Raw genomic sequence first — 19564 nt, forward strand, 5'->3', positions numbered from 1 at the left:
CGTACACATTTGTGTAATGACTGTCAAGAAGTGTGTGTGTGTGTGTGTGTGTGTGTGTGTGTGTGTGTGTGTGTGTGTGTGTGTGTGTGTGTGTGTGTGTGTGGTATATACATCTAGACCTGAGCTGTCTGACTGCCTGCCTGTCCAATTCTCCATGAGTAGCTGTCTGTCTGTCTGCCTGTCTATGAGTAGCTGTCTGCCTGCCTGCCAGCCAGCAAGTTGGTTAACAGAAAATAAATTGTTATGGCTGAGTAAAATAAAATACAATAAACACAATTTGCCTGAAAATAGTTTACCCAGCTATGACCTTTTTCATGAAAAAAAATGAGTAGTGATATGGCTGACTGAGTAAAATAAAACAATCTACCTGAAAATAGATAGCTATAAGTGAAGAGCAATTTCCTCAATTTCCGCAATTTCCATTTCCGCAATTTCCTCAATTTCCATTTCCGCAATTTCCGCAATTTCCATTTCCACCATTTCCGCAATTTCCGCATATAAAATTATGTCAGGGAATAGGGATACACAGTATATGTCTTTCATTTGCATTGCATCTCCCCCCCCCCCCCCCCCAAGCTTTTATTTTCGTTCGAGTAATAGTACAACTCTAATAGTATTACTTATAATAATGTAATTAAAGATTATTCATTCAGATTTATTTATTTTTATTTCATTTCCCAGATTTTTTTTTCTTCTTTTTTTTAGATTTTCATTGGTGGGCCAGTCATAATGGTCCCGCGGGCCTGATGTGGCCCGCGGGCCTGAGGTTGAGTATCACTGCTTTATATATTTGAATTGTTGCCTAATTAATTAATAATACCCGATTATGTGAATCACTGTTTTAGATTCTTTAATAATCATGATGTCCTTTTGTCTTACTCCACTGTGGTGGATTTGAGAAATGTGTAACACTGTTTTTAATGATATTTCAGTATTTGATCTAATGACCATGTAGTGTTAGTTCCACCCACTGACTAGTAACGTGACCTGTGGGTGTCTATTTAAGTGGGTGGATCACTGACATCTTGAGTTTGACCAGATGAAGAGCCTTGGCTCGAAACGTCGTCAATAAAAGTTATCTTTTGAAGCATACGAGTGTGCGGGTTCCCTTCTCTTTTCTGGATCATCTGCCTTGCATTTGAGTGCTGGATCACTGTGAAAAATCCTCCCAATGGAGTTTGTTTGATTGAAAAATGTATTCACAGTTAGTAGAACTGGTACAGTTCAGATGATGGTATACAGGTCAATACAAAAACTGCTACGAGGATAAAACCAGGAAAAGCACTAGACTTGTTTACATCAGCGTCCTCCATTTTCAATTCATCAGAACATTTAAAGAAGTACAAATATACACTTCTATGAAAAAAAAAGAAATCATATATAAGGAAATCAGTTACAAAAAAGGGCAAAATATGTACATTATGGGTAAAAAAAAGGTGGGGGGGACTTTAATACTTCAACCTTTTTAGTGCCGAAATCATTTTCAGTAGCACCGAAGAAAGTTCGGTTACCACCTCCCCTCCCCGAACCTCGAATGACGTCACATCGTAGGCTCTACAGTGCCGCTACAAACTTTTTTCGGCTCTAAAATAATTGTATGAATCGGCCCTTACTGTAAGCAAGAATTCAACACAAGAAAATACTATAATACATCAAATGCATAGAAATAGTAAAAGATCAGAAGTAAACTAAGAACCTCACTCAACAGTAGAATATCGTAGTATGCTAAATAATATAATAATTATATATAATTATTGTTTTTGCCTTTGCATGCCTGCAAGGTCGTAGAGGCAAGTGCTACGGTCTTTCCATTTGTTCCCCTTATAATGGGAGTGGATGGAACTCCCTGTCACTTGTCACGTAGGTGTGCCTGTACCTAGTGTCACAAGATCTTGACAATTATTTGTTGACTTGAGGTCAACAGGTATTGCATTCACTGTGGTCATGTTGATTTGGTATAACACGGCAAGGAGACAGAAAAATGGACACTGAGGCGGACATTATGCAAGGTTCTAGAGAGGAGAATAAAGTCGACTACAAAAGGTATCTACAAACGGGCACAAGATTAAACTGTGGCTGAAGAATAAATCACAAATAAAGCACCAGTGGGTGTTATAAGACTAAGAGACAACGTTAACCGGGATATTATTGCGGCTACTCTAGTCTTGTCACTTTAAGCCAGGCTTCTGGAGTTGGAATTGTGGTATATCCAAACATCGCCTCCTGTCCTGCTCCCTGCTGAGTACTGAATACTACAGTATCAGATCTGTACACACGTCCATGTATGAAAATACCCAACACTTGGTGTTGGGGAGCGGGAGACTGGGTATGTTCTTCTTTCACTCTGACCTCTTGGTGTTGGGGAGCGGGAGACTGGGTATGTTCTTCTTTCACTCTGACCTCTTGGTTTTGGGGAGCGGGAGACTGGGTATGTTCTACTTTCACTCTGACCTCTTGGTTTTGGGGAGAGGGATACTGGGTCTGGGTGGCAGTTGATGAGACGTTTGAACAAGGACCTGAAGGGCCGTCACATGTGCCAATTCTTCTCCGTTTGGCCGTCTCTGCATCTCCATTCGATGACACGTAATCCAAAGCATGTTTCACTGTTTTTGTCATTTCCGACACAGACACACAGACACACACACACACACACACACACACACACACACACACACACACACACACACACACACACACACACACACACACACACACACACACACACATGACATATCACATACCCTTTATTAAATCATTAATGTAAATAAGAAAAAAATGTGGCCCAAGAGATATCAACATCTTATATTGTGTCAGTCACTATCAGAGAATCGATTCCATTAAAACATCTGGGTTAGCCTATATCAGAAGCATGTTGTGTTCCAGTATAAGTGTCAGTATTTACCAGTATGTCCAGAGAAATAGGGATGGGTGTGGTCTTCCTGTTTCACCTCCTGTTTAATGGTGACTGGAAACAGCAGAGAGACAATTAGACCAATTCATTTTATATTCAACATTCTATCTGTTGGGACTTGGGAGTAATGTTGACCTCACACACCTGATATGTTTGAGTTGTGAGTGTTCAGGGTTGGGAGACACTCACAGAAGGCAGAACAACGACATGTCCATCTCATTCTAACATTGTTTTAGTGGAACATAAAGCTTGTCTGTAGATGGAGAGGTTCTCACCTGGTGGTTGTTGGTCAGGTGGACAGGAGGAGACAGGATGCATCACAAACTACACAATAAATTGGAGAAAAAAGGGTAAGAGCAAAAACAGACAAACTAGACAATATTAAGTAGCCTTGAGCCGTCTTTACAGGTTAGTGCATGTACAGTACAAAATCTAAATTATCTCACAACCACGAGTAGCCCCCTTCAAGAATACATAATAAAAAAGTTCAGGTGACTCCACTGAGCACGTTGTGTCACGTTGTGTTTGGACGGCATCAAAAAATTAACCTGGGCGAATAGGTGACGCCGTCCAAACGCTGTTCAAACGCAACTGTTGGCAGTGGAGCACCCTTCATTGATTAAAAAGGGAACGTTGACGATGACGCAACACTGGTGGACGGCGATGGCTGCAGTGGAGCGTCTCTCTTACCTGGTTACCATCCACTTGGTGAAACTGCTCTTGATTCCAGAAACTAATTATACGAGGAAGCGTCTCCTAAACACAGACATACCGAAGTCATTATATTGGGACACGTCTCCAAAACACAGACAAACAGAAGTCATTATATTGGGAGGCCTCTCCTAAACACAGACATACAGTACAGAAGTCATTATATTGGGAAGCGTCTCCTAAACACAGACATACAGAAGTCATTTCAAACTGCAGTTCATTACAGCCACTTCTGAACAGTGAACAGTATTTGTGAATGTTTAAGGCCCTGCCAAATGGAAAGCAGAATTGGAACAGTGAGCCCATGGGAACACAGTGGGTACCATTTATCGAATATATATATTCTTTATCTTTCATATTTTAATTTCTTAATTACAGTTATTTTACAAATGAGGAGCCAAGTATATAATATATATTTTTGAGGGGCGCTAGCCTCTCCTATACAGGTTTAATTTTGTTTAGTTCAACACAAACATAAAATACCATTAACAATAAAGAGAATATAACGTTTGTTTTGTCACCGTTTGTTTTACATCACCATTACAACATGAGTTAGACTTTAATATATTAGCGCCCCTCACTTCACACGGGTGTGATCTTTTTTACAAACACCACACATTGATACATGTCTGTCATTTTGGGGACAAAAAATAATTCCAAGGCTGCATAATGCAATTGAGCTGTGCATGGTCAGTCTATTAAATAAAAATGGTCATATTATGTGAGAGGAGAGGCCACTGACCTGGTGATCTGGGGAGTACTGGGGAGCCACAGGTCGGGTGCCACAGTCTTGAGGAGTATGCTGCCTTGTACCAGGGTCTGGAGGAGCCTGCTGCCTTGTACCAGGGTCTGGAGGAGCCTGCTGCCTTTCCGTGGAACCCTCAGGAGCCCCTTGCTGATTGACAGAGTCTTCAGGAGTCACTGGCTGTGTCATGTGGCCCTGAGAATCTCTTGGCTGTGTCGGTTTCCTAGTGTCCTGAGCTGCCCTTTGCCATGTGCTGGGGTCCTGGGGACTCTCTAGCTGAACATCACAGCTCTGTGGACTGTTTGGCTGGGTGTCATTGGGTGAGGTGTGCATTGGTGAGGATTGTGAGCCACTGGCCAGTGGGCTTCGATTTGTTCCATTACCTGGTGGTTGTATACCAGGGTGTTGAGGTGCTTTCTGAGCCATGGGTCGTATGCCACAGTCATGAGGAGTCTGCAGCCTTGCACCAGATTCCTGGGGAGCCTGCTGCCTTTCCCTGGAACCCTGAGGGGCCCCTTGTTGTTTGACAGAGTCATGAGGAGACCCTGACTGTGTCCTGGGGTCATGAGGAGATGATGACTGTGTCCTGACGTCCTGAGACTGTGTCCTAGGGTCCTGAGGAGCTTCCCTTTTCCGTGTCTTGGGGTCCTGAGAACTCTCTAGCTGAACATTGCGATCCTGCTGACTTTCTGGCTGGGTGTCGGTGGGCGAGGTTGGCATTGGTGAGGACTGTGAGCCAGTGGCCAGTGGGCTTAGACTTGTTTCATTATCTATGGATAGAGGGAATACACAATTACACATAGTTTCATTGTATAGATATTCTCTACTGTTAGACAGATGTTAGGTTCTTAGCTTGCTTATGATCCTTGATGACTATTTCTATGTATTTGATGTATAACCATGTATTGTTCTTGCTTACTGTAAATCGCTCTGGATTAAGAGCGTCTGATAAATGCTTAAATCGTAATTGTAAATTGGATGGGTGCAGATAAACGATGATAGGTTAAAAACAGAAACTGGGAAAGGGTATTGTGAACCTACGAAATGTGTATTTTAATCAAGTTGCAAGAATCCTTCCAGCTCCCACCATCACATTTCTTCCGTTACTTGCAGTTGAGACATTTTCTTAGAACACATATCACACAGTATGAACAACAACCCAGTCATTCAGTTTTAGACAGTTTCTTGATATTGAGCCCTTTGAAAAAGATGCAGTCTCTCAATTATATTTTCTTAGAACACATATCCCACAGTATGAACAACAACCCAGTCATCCAGTTTTAGACAGTTTCTTGATATTGAGCCCTTTGAAAAAGATGCAGTCTCTCAATTATATGACACCTTACAGGCCATGACTAGCCCATCTTCACGCTTGTTTAAGGACAATTGGCAAAGAGAATTGGGCATAGAGATTTCAGATGAAGTATGGGAGGATTGTATCACCAACATTCACCATAGTTATATCAATGTTAGACACACTCTGATTCAATTTAAGATTGTTCATAGGCTGCACTATTCCCCAACTAAATTAAACAAAATCTTTAAAGATTCTTCTCCCATGTGTGTAAAGTGTTTAACAGAACAAGGGACAAGAGACTTCCCCCCACACCTCTAACTACACTCTTCGTTGTGGTGGAACCAGATCAGGTTCAAAATAAATATGAAGTCCAGGCCATCTCGCTCTCTACACTACCAGCTAGGATGTTAATTATTCAGGCCTGGAAGTCAGAAAAACCTCAGACAGTTGACATGTGGCCAAACGAGCTGGGAGGAGTGCTGCATTTGGAGAGAATTATTATTAAATATTTCAAAACATCTGGTCACCCATTATTGAGATGCATGTTGGAGTGAAATGATTTAATTCAATTTCAATTCAATTGTTCTGCCCCCTAATGTCATGTTATTTTAATTTTGTTGTCTATTATGTTTTGTCTCTTGTTTTGTTTGTTTGTATGTTTTTGCTATTTTTTCAATCTGTAAATTACTGGTTAAACATTCTTGAAATGCCTGTAAACCAAAAATCCTAATAAACTGTTAAAAAAGGAAAGAAAATTATAACTGGCTGGGCCTTTCTGTGTGGAGTTTGCATGTTCTCCCTGTGTCCCCTAGGGTAGGTACCCTCACAAAAAACATGCAGTAATCCTGGTCTCTAAACTGCCTTCCCCTGACCAGCCGGGGCACCTGATGGAGGGGAAAGGAACTGGTCTGAATAATCACAGAAAATCACTGCACAGAGACATGCAGCTGATGTATACTCCTGCAGTTGCTCTATACATCTCCTTATCCATATCAATGTTTTACCAGATTTTGCCGTTTGTGTTAAATATCATAAAACCGTCATGTCATGTCCCCCCACAGTTTGGGAACCCCTGCATTAGATAATTAATTGACACTGGGTGAAAAAATGGGTTGCAAAATCTTGGGATAAAAAAATTAAATAAAAATACTGAAACTGGCAGAATACAGAATAATATTGGCTGACAACTAACAACCTTTTTAGCTTTTAAATGAATTGGCCTATTCTTTGCCTTTTTATTCCTATTCTGGAAATTGTACAATAATGTTCAAGATCATTCTACATTATATCATTGGTACATTTTAATTTACCATCATCAGGGTGATGTGAAGGTTCATGTAAACTGGTCATGTCCTGGTGTTTCAGACTCTCTGGTTGAGGGATAGTTGCAGAAGGTGAATCCTGTGATCCTCTCTGCTGTGTCAGGAGGGCTTGAATTCTGTCTAAGGCTAAAGGAGAAACACCACAATCATGTGCAAAATAGAAACCACAGCTCTGTGCTAAACACTGTCACTGTAAGGTTATTGCGAACGAAGGTCGCGCTTCTATGAAAACATGCATCTCCCGTTCGTTAGTTAGTCACCCACGTCTCCATATACGGTATCGCACCATGTGACATCATGGAGACCCTTAGATATCCATATAATGGTTGTCAGTGCATCATGTTGATCCATCCCCACCCGTCCTTCCTGTTTTGTGACATTCCATATGTTGATCTGACCTCATCAAATCCTGTACACTGCGTTGGTTAGTGCGTGCCAAACTAGGCTTTAAGGGGGGTATGGTGGTAGGGGTATGGTTTTACTGAGGTTAGGGTTATCTGACAGAATAGTTGTTTATGAGAATGCCAACATGTTTAACACATTAGAATTTTCAGCATTTATCTGGAGGCCCTGTCTTTTAATGTTTCTTTAATAACATGCGGTAGTCTTTGGCAGACAAGTAGCTACACTGCAAAGCACGCTGCAAAGTACACAGGGTTTTACCTTTTGGTATTTCTGTGGTTCTTCTAGTCAGATCTTCATACTCTTCTTCACAATCCATTGTGAGAGTCTATGCAAATAAAAGAGACAACCGCAATTTTAAAAGAGTGTGTGTGTGTGTGTGTGTGTGTGTGTGTGTGTGTGTGTGTGTGTGTGTGTGTGTGTGCGCGTGCGAGAGTTGGTGGTTTTCCAAGTGGGTCACTTGTCTATTCCAACAATAGGTTTCAATATCACCACTATGAATCTATTCTTGGTCTTTTTGTGGGGTACGTCCCTCGTGCCATTTCACACCAGAAAATGTAGTAGGCCTGCATTGGATGTCTTATGCTAATGGAGCAAGATGTTCCACAATAACTTGGCCCATGTCATTGGACAGTAAAATTAGCAATATGTTCTTATTACCATGTAAACATTAAACATTCTATATATATTATTATTTATTTTATTATTTGTTTATGGTAGAGGGGCACTTTGAGGCAAAAGGGCAGGTGCCCAAGCACCAAAAGCCACCCCCTCTACACATGCCTGCTACTGTAGGACATTTAAATGGGGGTCCGTGGTCTGATTAAATAGGGTACAAGAAAAAGTTTGAGAAAACCTCTGTTGTGAGTTACCTCCATCCTGTTGCCTGTGTCTTTCTCAGCCAACTCAGTGGCAATCTTCAGGAGCTGCGTGTCCGACAGTGGAGCGGTCAACTTTGGGCACTTGGACTTCTAAATGCATCATTCATAACTTACAGTTAGAAAACCAAACAGTTTCCTAAAATTGTACAGCAGATAGAGTAGACATTTTAATCACTCACCACGTAGTTTACTCTGTGTGTGTTTCTGAACATGTGATCTTTGTCATGCGGTCTGGTCCTGCACAGTCGACAGAACAATGTACACCTTTTCTTGTGCGTGACTGCTACCACAAAGTTCAAACCTGGAAAGGTTGACAGGTGAGAGAAAGCCAATTGGGATGGAATATGGGACATCGGACAGATCCGTGTTGATCACATGAATATAGAGTGTACCAATTCACCTTTGTCAAGTCCCGCCCATGTTTGTGCCCCTCTTCGCACCCATTGGTTGCTGTTTCGTGGTTGGACAAAAATCCTTTCTCTCCATCCACTACCATTGAAATAACCTGTTTTTCAGTTGCTTCGTATTGATATTCTGTGCGTTCAATTCTTATTTTAAACTTATGTTAAAAGGAACATCACGGTGCAGAGTGTTTCCAAAAACGATGTCAGTCAGGGACCAATCAGAAATCTGACAAAGGGTGAATTTGCGTATGGATAAAATGTCTACGAGTAATGTGTTAAGAAATGTTGGAGCATAGGTTTGTCATTGGCAACCAGGGAGTGTGTGTGCACAGTTTGCCATCTACTGGGCCAACGGTGCCGGAGATTAGCTGTACACAGACGGACACACACATGGACGGACGGACACAAACATACTCTTCCCTATGCCTTCGGCCTGGTGAAGACAATGACAACTAGAAGTGACCTTCGGGGCACAGGTCTCCTCCAGGATTGATATTTGGATCAAATCTGAAGGACTAATATTAAAAAAGTGTTCCACATATTTGGGCCTCTGGTGGCACTCAAAAAGGCAGAATTGCAAAATGCAGGCCAGATGTTTTTACGCAGATCGGTGCAGTTATATGTAAAGACGGAGACGCGACTTGTCCTGTTATAGCGCCACCATCAGACTGATTTGAAAAATGTCAAGTGGTATTTCTTCTTCAGTGGGAATACGCGTGCACAGTTTCACCGCAATAGGACACTGCATTGATGAGTTGCAGCATTTTGTACAAAACGGGTACAAAACTCCTGAAAACTTTGGAAGCCAATCTTAGCCAATCAGGATGGAATATGAGAAATCAAACAAACTCGTCTTGATCACATGTGGCGCTATAATGAGCAGATGTAAAACATTTCAGGCAAAGGTTTTTCTTTGGCCTCTAGGGACTGTGTATACAAGGTTGTACACAGTTCGGAAGGTAAAAACACAAATCGGCCATTTAGAGCGCCACCATGAGGCTGAGTTGAACATTTTCAAGCGGCATTTGTTCCTCGGCCTAGTGGGAATGTGCGTGCAAATTTCATTGAAATCACACAATGTGTTCATGCTTTGTGGCATTTTGTTCGAAACGGAGTGCTCCTGCGAACTTTGGAAGCCAATCTTAGCAAATCAGGATGGAGTCTGAAATTTTGAAAGACCTATTACGTTGAATGGCTATAGAGAGACTGTGCACCAATTTGTGTGATGTTTGGACAAAATCCGAAGGTTTACTGTCAAGAAATGTGTTTTGACAAAAGCGGCCTCCTGGTGGCGCTATAACAGGCCAATGTGAAAACTTTGGGGCAGAGGTTCAGCTCTGGCATCCAGGGAGTGTGTGTGCAGAGTGCGGCTGCGATCAAGTGGTGCCAGAGATTAGCTGTCCACAGACGGACACACAGATGGACACACACGGACGGACAGAGTGCAAAACATACGTACTCTCCCCAAGCCTTCGACTGATGGAGACAATAACAACTTAGGGCCAATGCACTGTGACAGGACACATTGTGAGCTTATAGATTAAAAAAAATAGGAGAAACTTTGCCTATAATGAACTATACTGACCCACTGTAGGTCCATTGTATTTGGACACGACTTTGTTGGTTGCCCTGGAGTTAGACTGGGATTCCACATTGCTGAGTCGTTGTCTTTTAACCCCCTCCTCTGGGCTGGCGTGTCCACTCCTTCGCCTTTTCCTGCTCTTCATTTCCTCGTTGAGGTCTCTCCCAACTTTTGACGTGGTGTCCTTGCTGGTCACACCCCTTTCTGTTCCGGCCTCTTCTCCCTCATGAGCCTTTCGGGTTTCTTTGCCTTTTTCAGTCTTTTGTCTTTCTGTAGTGTCAGTGTCTCTGTCCACACTGATGCTTGTACCGGCTCTACGTTCCACGTTTCTGAGTGGGACACACTTCTTCTCATCAGGTTTATGGACATGGGAATCTTTCTCAGGCACTGCTTCCTTTTCCACTGGAATGGTCTGTGGTCTGTGGTCATTCACATCTGGACGCTGTGGAGTGTTGTCATTCACATCTGGACACTGTGGAGTGTGGTCATTCACTGGACGTCCTTTGTCATCATCTCTCTCAGACATCTTGGTCATTTTGTCGCTCCCAACGTCTTTGTCAATCTCCTTACGAGTTTCTGTAGGGACTGATCAAACAACATGAGATTATGCCGGCGATGGGATACAAGTAAATCAATCAATCAATCTTTACAAAGTCGGAAGCATATGTAGTTGCATATTTGCGGTCCAAACAAACCAAATATGCATGTTAGAGCAAACACCTCTTTACTGAGTATTGCAGATTATGCAGAACACATTGAAACACATTGGTTACATATAGGACAGTAGAAGTAGTAACAAGGCAGGTCCATCTTACCAATCAGCTCAGTCAATGCTATGCTCTCAAAGCACTCTCTCACACCGGTCTCTCGCACTCTCTGGAGAAGAAGACCCCATCTGAGCTTCTGCTCCTGCTTATATAGTTTGCTTGTAGTCTGCTTGTACCCTGGCTAGGTTTTGACGTGTGATGCTAAATGTCAAATATTTCTGACGCGTGATTGATTGATTGATTGAAGCGTGATGCTAAATGTCAGATATTCCGCGTATTACATATTACGTATCTCAGAGGGCTTCAGCAAAGGATCTCCCTTCCAGAGAGGCAGAAACACGCAAAACCTATGGCACTGAGTCTATGATGTTCAGGTTAGTTTTAACTGGTCATGACATCACTACCCAGTGCACAAAAAACAAAAAACACATTCCGGTGCGCATTTCCGAACGCACCCTTTCAGTCTCACTGTAGACGTGTTCTGTGTATCCTCATTGTTCTGTACGTCTGATTGTACATAACATTTAAATTACAGTCACATCGAGCATAAAACTTGAACACTCGAAAACCTGAACCTGAGCATTTCAGTCCTAAGAGCCAGTGGACCAACACATTAGTCTTGTCTTACCCAATTTCTTTCCCGCTGGAATAAGGTGTCCTTGAGCCTCCATCTCCATGACCACTGGAACAGATAAAACATTTCTTCACATGGGGACACATACTGATTATAGATGGCAGAGGATAGGTATACTAGATAGACATAATACCACCTCTGGTGAAGAGACTTGGTGTATTGTACTGATTTCAGTCTGTCTACAATGTGTATTCACTGTGTTGTTAGACTATACAACCATGGCTATCTGAATACTCTGGCTGTATTAGAATAGTAAGAGTCTTTGAAATAATGGAAATGTGTGATTCTCTTCTTGTCACAAAAACTCACTATATAATTACCATTAGTTGGATTTAAACTACCAATATTAGTAGTAGCGAGAAGGCGTGGCCTAGCTGTCACAGAAACATCTGAATGGATTAGCATCATGAAGCTCTACTGGCCAAATGGGGACATCATGGATAGACATGGTGGCAGGTCTTATTGAATATTCTCAATATTCCCAGTAGAGATGAATAAAACCATTAGGTCTGATCAAAAAGGTTTAATTGAAGATAATACAAAAATGAGAATAAGTCAAAGAGATAAAGTAGATCAAGTCAAGTACAAAGTAAAGTACAGCGCTGAATCCAAATAGAAAAGTACAAGTGTTGAAAAAGGATAGCTGTGCAAGCAGCCGATGAACCGTACAGAAGTAGAGTCGCACTTGTTCCTCGGATTTAGTCTGGCATGTTAGCTGCCTTTTCCACATTTTCCCTCTGTCTATATAGACGTGCTTCCTCCAATCACAAGTCATGACTGTTTACCAGTTTCTCAACCAAAAGCACATGAGTCATGTCCCCAGCCGCCGAGATTCGGAGAACCGAACAGAACATTTGAATACTGCCAGAACACTACGCCTAGAATTGGCAGCACAACCAGAACATGATATTATATCTCCCATTGCTTCACATAATTCTTTCTGGTCAGAGCGACACCACTTGTGGTGTACTGGGTTGTACAATTACATTGCATTGGTTCAGGGCGAGGCCACGTCTCATACAAAAAGCACATTGCAGGGTCAGCATGAATATACTGGATCAGCAGGCAAGACAAGTCATACAAAAGGTCAAGAGGTTAATAGAATATACAATCCTTTATAAAGAATCATACGCCCCTATAAGTATGATTCTTGGACACATCATGAAGCTCTACTGGCCAAATGGGGACATCATGGATAGACATGGTGGCAGGTCTGTGCTCCGCTGAGAACATTTTCTTGTCATCTATGTTTTTATACAACAGCAGGTACGTGGACCATCTGAACAATTTCTCTCCTTATGCCCAGTGTTGCATCGCTGATTTTACCTTTGGTGGTACGCAATTTTAAAGATGTTGCTAAACACCTACTGTACACTACAGGTCACACATCGATATGCATCTACAGTAGGCTCATTCCTATGTTAATGCAGACTGGTGTGACACTCTGCACTCGGCAGCCCTTGTATACTTTGTTGAGGTGAGAAATGAAGGGTTGTTTGTAATCGATGCATGTGCGTGTGCATGCTGAGTGCTCCTGAAAAATCTTTGGGGGGACGCAGTGGTACTGCGTGCAATGACGAATGCAACACTGCATTTATGCCCATAATAACCACACTCACCGTTTTTATAGGTATTTAATGGACCATGTAGGCCGCTCAGTGTCACATTCTGTAAGATACAAAACAGAGAGATTAGTGTATCTTGAAATGGAACCGAATGCTGGGTTAAATTAATCATAATACCTTTATACGACCAGTGGAGTGGATTTCCGCATCCTGCTTTGCCAAGTTCAGCGACATGTCAGGGATTTTGTTTTCCTGCACACACACACACACACACACACACACACACACACACACGCACACACACACACACACACACACACACACACACACACACACACACACAGTTTTCAGCACATGCTAACATAGTAGAATGTACTTCCAGCATCATTTCATTTTTTACAGAGAAACGTGGCCTTTTGCAGATACACAGTGTAAATTATACTCCCCCATATATATCCTAAGCCTAGCCTAATATCTCCCCTGGCCAAGGGGATTCTTGGCCTATTAGATGTTTGGTTTCCTATGCGATAGACGAGGGTTCAACGTCTGGTAGTTGCATACTCACCAGAAACGCTGTGCGGTGTTCAAAACTGTATACGTGGGCATTGAAGTCAAGTTCTTTCAGCAGCGTCTCACAGAGCAAACATAAGGATTTGGATGGCCCACTGCCACTTTTGTAATGAACCATATACTGCGGACCTGGTAGGGAAGACAATCAGTCAAAATCCTCCAATCAAGTCCACCAGACTACTTATGCAGTAGGTACAGTGTTACGGAGCTGACCTGTTCTGACATTCCATATGTTGATCTGACCTGTACACTCAGGACATGCTCCATATATGGCCTATGGCTTCTCCCTAGCACTTTTTCAGATATTTGGACAGGATACATGCAACGGTCAAGAGTTGAAATGTATGTTTGTGTATGTACATACTGTATGCCCAGCATTCCGAAACAGAATTAATTCCATGTTGATCTGATCCCCCATGCCAAAGCGTCAGCGCTCAACCCAGCTGTCATGTGTGCACGCAACCTCGCTTCTCGCCCTTAGGCGTCTTACTGGTAATAGTGCTTGTTGTTACAACCCTTTTGAGTGGTTGCAGTGGTACTCACCCAGCTGACATTCGTGGCTGCCCTGTAGCTCATCATGTGTGGCGATCTTTGGAACTATGCATACACATACAAAACAGAGCATGTCATAATAAAACACCACAAACATTATTTTAGATAAATGAACGGGAGGCAAGCACATAGCGCTGATGAAATTAACTAACCTTCACGGGTCCCTGGTAAGTAATTATCAAGCACGTTGCAGACTGTAAACGAATCATTAGAAACCATTAAAGTAGGGTAGAGGTGGGCCTCAGACAGACCCCATCTGACAAGCACCAGTATGTTTGACACCGATGCCCGTAGGATACTCACCTTTACGATAGTCATTGTCAATGATCATGTTGACAATCCTCCTTGGAAGATCAATTAGCTGAATAAATAAATACAAATAAAATAAATGTCAATGTTTTACAGTACCGGCAACTTGGGCCGTTAAATAAATAAAATTGTACATTTATAGCGCCTTTATCGAAAGCGCTTTACAGAGATATATACAGTACTAGTACTGTACTAGTATGTAATATCCATTGTCATGAGGTCTACTGTATGTATGGGCTGGTATGTATGTATTGCTCTTGTTGCCGGGCAGAAGTCTGGATTTACCTCTCACCCAGATTTACCAGTTCAGCTTTACCCCAGTTACACTCACGCAGAACATACATATCATGTCATATGTGTGGAAGAGATGAACAGTGGAGAGCATACACACACACACACACACACACATACTATCAGTGACGCACAGGGGCATATCAGGAGACTGACCTCGGAATACCTCATATGTAGGCTACTTCTTCATGTGTGGAATGTCTATGGGAATATGTGTGTATTTGTGTAAACTGCCTGACTGCTATAAAAGCAGCATTTCTGTTTGTCTGAGCAGTCATCTCACCCGATTCCAATTTGAATAGAATGACTCCGTCCAATACAAACTGGATAATAAATATACTCTGCCTTAATTTATACAATTATATCTCTATGTTATGATTGATGACCTGATGAAAATGTAATAACATCAAAATGTCTTTCCTGCCTCGCACCGTGCTACATTAAAGGAAAGGCTTCAACTGTCCAAGTTACTCCAGTGCCTTCTTCTTATACTTGAGTTTGGCTTGAGGTGTGGAACCTCCTTTTAATCACTATCAGACCTTACGTAAGGATCAATGACGTGACCACTGAGCAGTTTGCTTTGTTTGCCATTTTACCTTCAGCACCATGTGTTCAGGTCCCCGAGCGTTCTCCTCCTCCCAGGCCAGTGATTGTAGGGCTTCGTAACGACTTTTCCCTTTTCCATTCCAGCTAGATAACCGTGCAGGACTCTGGCGCATCTAGAGCACACATTGAATCAAAAGAGAACAAATGGAAAGTCCCATGGTGTTATTATCCCACTACTATGACAATGTATTGAAATAGCAATTACTGTTATTACTGATAAATAGAAGAAACACTGGTCGGTTGAATGAGATTGTCTATTAAATGACCATGGTCCTGAATGAAGTTATTAAAGGTAGTGTGCAATGTACTTATCTCAAACACGACTCTCAAATGAGTTACGACACAATAGCATGCACGCACACGCACACGCACACACACACACACACACACACACACACACACACACACACACACACACACACACACACACACACACACACACACACACACACACACACACTTTTGTCAACACAAATCAAAACCTATATGCAACCAAAAAGTAACCGAAACAAATGATTCACCAGAGTCTGTTTGATGTGATCCATTTGATGCAGATGGCCTCTGAACATGGATGCAGGGAACGTCTTCTCGCAAACATGGCATGCGCAATAAGCAATGACTCTAGCTCGGGTGCTGATACACATCACAACATGAAGAAGACCTTGCAAAAAGAAAATGCTCCATGCATCATTATTGAAGGACAAGAGTCATATGTGAGTGAAACTGTGTACCTTTTCACTTCATCATGGTCACTGGTCAGTAATGTAATAATGTGATGTATAGCTCCTTGCATGGCACCAATCACATCACTTATTCTACCACTCACCGATGACTGGTTCAGCCCGCTCTTCACTCTTGATGTCCTGGATTTCATCCAAGATATTATTGTAGAACTGTACTGTAGGATGAAAACAAGATATTACTGTAGAACTGTACTGTAGGATGAAAACAAGACATTACTGTAGAACGTTACTGTAAGATGAAAACAAGCTTCAATTTAGCTTTACTGTCTACAGTTGATGCAGAGGTGCTGCCTTCAAGATCATGGATCAAGATCATCATTACACACACCCGGCACGGAGCCGCGGACAGGGGGAAAAAACCCATTGAAGACTCAATTTCGGTTTGAAATCCATAATGGTGTATGGACATAAATTAAAATGCATCATTATGTGCTTTCCACCATGGACAGTGCTGACTACTATATACAACTCAAGGGTCCATTTGTTTACCAACTCTTCATCAATAGCAGCTGGGCACCACCTAGAACCCCCTCGAGGACTACTGGTGGTCCCCGGCCGGACCACTGGTTGAAAACCACTGCTCAAGCATGGTGTGCATTTGACTCCAGTCTAACTATACATGAGCCTCTTTCTTTCTTTCTTTCTTATGTACTCTCCACAACAATAGTCCAACACGTAGAACAAGTAGAAAATAATAAATCATACCTGGTTCGTGCTCCACTTCATCTGCTGTGATTGTAGAACAGAGGGTTAAGAATAAACAAGATGCATTAATGTGACATACTGTACAGTACATGTGGTTAACAACAGACCATGAGATAACAGGGTTTAATTTATTGTAGTACCTTCTGTCCCAAAGACGGTCTTCATTATCAACGTGTATGTGTATGTTTATGTGTATTACACACACACACACACACACACACACACACACACACACACACACACACACACACACACACACACACACACACACACACAGTTCAGTTTCTGGTAAAGTAAAATCATTAATATTCTTGAGCAACTGGTGAACATATGCAAATGTATCTCACCTTCTTGTGTTGATCTTCTTTCACATGAAGAACAAATTGTGATGTTTTCTCAAATGTTATATTGCAGACCTGATTGAGAGTAAAAATAAGTTCACATTAGCGTCACCTTTACAATTATCGTACAGCGTATTTTATAGAATTATAGAAAGAGGCAAGCAATGCCAAAACAGTGTGGCGATGATGTCCGGATTATGGTGGTGAGAACAGAATTCATATTCACCTGGCAGTGCAGAGTGCAAAACGTGACTGGATGATTTGCTGTGCAAACGAAATATACACACACATATATGAGTATGCAGATGTTAAAGTGATGTGTGTGCACGCACACACGCACACGCGCACGCACGCACACACGCACACACACACACGCACACACACACACACACACACACACACGCGCACACACTTTCCAGCGTGGAGACTGTAGCCTCTGTATTGGTACAATGTTGTGCTGTCATTCCACCACCAGGGGCCTCAGCAATAGCTTTAAAAAATATATTAAAGCAGAATAAATCACAAATTGGGATAAAGACACCCCACAAAAAATTGCTATATAATTATGCTTGATTTGTAAAGGAGATTAATAATCCATGTTTTATTATGATATTCTATTATCTTATGTGTATGTAATAATAATATTAATGTAATAATAATAGATTTTATTTATATCCTCAGAATCTCATGGTGCTAAAGTAGGCAAATGCATTCAATAAAAAGAAGGAACATCACACCACTATAAACATCTAAGAAATGGAAATGGTTTCCAGATGTGCTGAATAAATATACAAAAAGGCAGGGGTTTGCGTGTGAGCTCTTGACCTGAGCTCCCAGTGGATTGTCTCGGCTTCTGGGAAATGTACTCTGGTGACTTCCTTGTATTGTTTTCAGACGTGCTAAATATACAGTACAAAGTCAGGGGTTTGCGTGTGAGCTCTTGGCCTGAGGGCTCAGTGGAAAGTCTGAGGAAATGGGGCTCATGGAAAAGACTGTTTAGTCATGCCTGGTGTTAAATGTGTGTTATTTATTTTGAGTGTTCCAGAGTTTATGGACGACACCCTCATTCTACCAGCATTACATTTCTATCTACTTATTTCCTTAAAGGACAACCTTGGTTTTTTTTCAACCAAGGTTCATGTTTTAGGTTGTTATTATAGAAAATAAAAAATTAGTGTAAAAAAAGCTTTTTTTAGCTTGACAGGGGCGGGGCATTCAAACGAGTGGCTAAATATGTTTTTTTTACAGGTTTACGGCAATTTCTTTATTATGATTTACTATAGTCCTACTAGACACCAGGACATTACCTCTGGCCACAAAAGATCACCATATCTATTGAATGTGAAGGGGGAGGTGACAAACCTAATAGTCAGCTGTACGTTCAGACACACAGAAAACAACTACTGTCAAGAGTGCCAGTATATGACTTTCACAGTATTGGATTCACCTCACTAGATTAGATTGTGGCCAATGAAGGAGACAAGAAAGTCTACCCAAGCCCAAAGTATAACATCTAAAATGACAGATGCGTTTGGATTGAATGGGTTAAAAGTAAAACCTATCAATCAAAAACTCATGCTTTCTAAGGTTTGATTTGGGCCACTATAAGATGACTACAAAATGAATATCAAAATCATAATACTATCCAATATTTTTATACGGAGGGGGGTGAAATTATGACAGGCAGTTACTGCCGTCAAAATATGACCCCCCTGTCAAAAAACACTTTGTGTTTGGAATACAAAATTAATATCAACATCCTAATACTGTCCAATAATTAGATAGGGAGGGGTGTGGTGAAATTATGACAGGCAATTGCTGCCGTTTGAAAATAGCCGATCTACAGTATGAGATCTATAAGATTTTTATATATGAACTTGTGAAATGGGACATTGTGGTAATCTGGTTCCGAATCCCAACCCTAATAACCACAAGACCAGAAAGGCCACCCTTTTTTTGGGTGCATACTGTTGAGCCTGCAAGCTTACCACGTGTGGCCGTGCTGGACGCAGACTGGTGCTGGGGTGCCTGTGACGGCAAGGGTTGCCGAACAACCAGGGGTGTCTGCGACTGCGAGGTTCTCTGAGTTGCTGGTGGACTCTGCGACTGCGAAGATGTCTGTGACCGCGAGTGTCTCCGAGTTGCTTGTGCAGTCAGTGACTGCGAAGATGTCGGTGAACGCGAGGGTCCCTGAGTGGCTGGCGGCTCCTGAAGAAAACAACCCAT

At 41.9% G+C, this 19564-nt stretch overlaps 1 protein-coding gene across 1 annotated transcript in view; it reads right to left on the bottom strand.

Annotated features, from left to right (window-relative positions):
- Positions 1–1312: 1312 nt before the first annotated feature.
- LOC308332193 (uncharacterized protein) overlaps positions 1313–19564 on the bottom strand; it is a 46091-nt gene continuing 27839 nt past the window's right edge. Inside the window, exons 17-41 of the mRNA XM_080787894.1 lie at positions 19327–19546; positions 17565–17602; positions 17345–17413; positions 17138–17156; positions 16998–17021; positions 16376–16447; positions 16071–16210; positions 15540–15662; positions 14647–14704; positions 14496–14537; positions 14335–14388; positions 13787–13920; positions 13399–13473; positions 13276–13324; positions 11651–11704; positions 10259–10840; positions 8449–8570; positions 8261–8359; positions 7650–7716; positions 6975–7112; positions 4365–5137; positions 3602–3667; positions 3187–3235; positions 2903–2965; positions 1313–2603 (exon numbers count right to left, since the gene is read on the bottom strand). Coding sequence (XP_080644020.1) covers positions 2155–2603; positions 2903–2965; positions 3187–3235; positions 3602–3667; positions 4365–5137; positions 6975–7112; positions 7650–7716; positions 8261–8359; positions 8449–8570; positions 10259–10840; positions 11651–11704; positions 13276–13324; positions 13399–13473; positions 13787–13920; positions 14335–14388; positions 14496–14537; positions 14647–14704; positions 15540–15662; positions 16071–16210; positions 16376–16447; positions 16998–17021; positions 17138–17156; positions 17345–17413; positions 17565–17602; positions 19327–19546 — 3579 coding nt within the window. The 3' untranslated portion in view covers positions 1313–2154. The remainder of the gene's footprint in view (positions 2604–2902; positions 2966–3186; positions 3236–3601; positions 3668–4364; positions 5138–6974; positions 7113–7649; positions 7717–8260; positions 8360–8448; positions 8571–10258; positions 10841–11650; positions 11705–13275; positions 13325–13398; positions 13474–13786; positions 13921–14334; positions 14389–14495; positions 14538–14646; positions 14705–15539; positions 15663–16070; positions 16211–16375; positions 16448–16997; positions 17022–17137; positions 17157–17344; positions 17414–17564; positions 17603–19326; positions 19547–19564) is intronic.

The sequence above is a fragment of the Protomyctophum bolini genome (assembly GCF_963924005.1).
Source record: "Protomyctophum bolini genome assembly, chromosome: 17".
NCBI lineage: Eukaryota > Metazoa > Chordata > Actinopteri > Myctophiformes > Myctophidae > Protomyctophum > Protomyctophum bolini.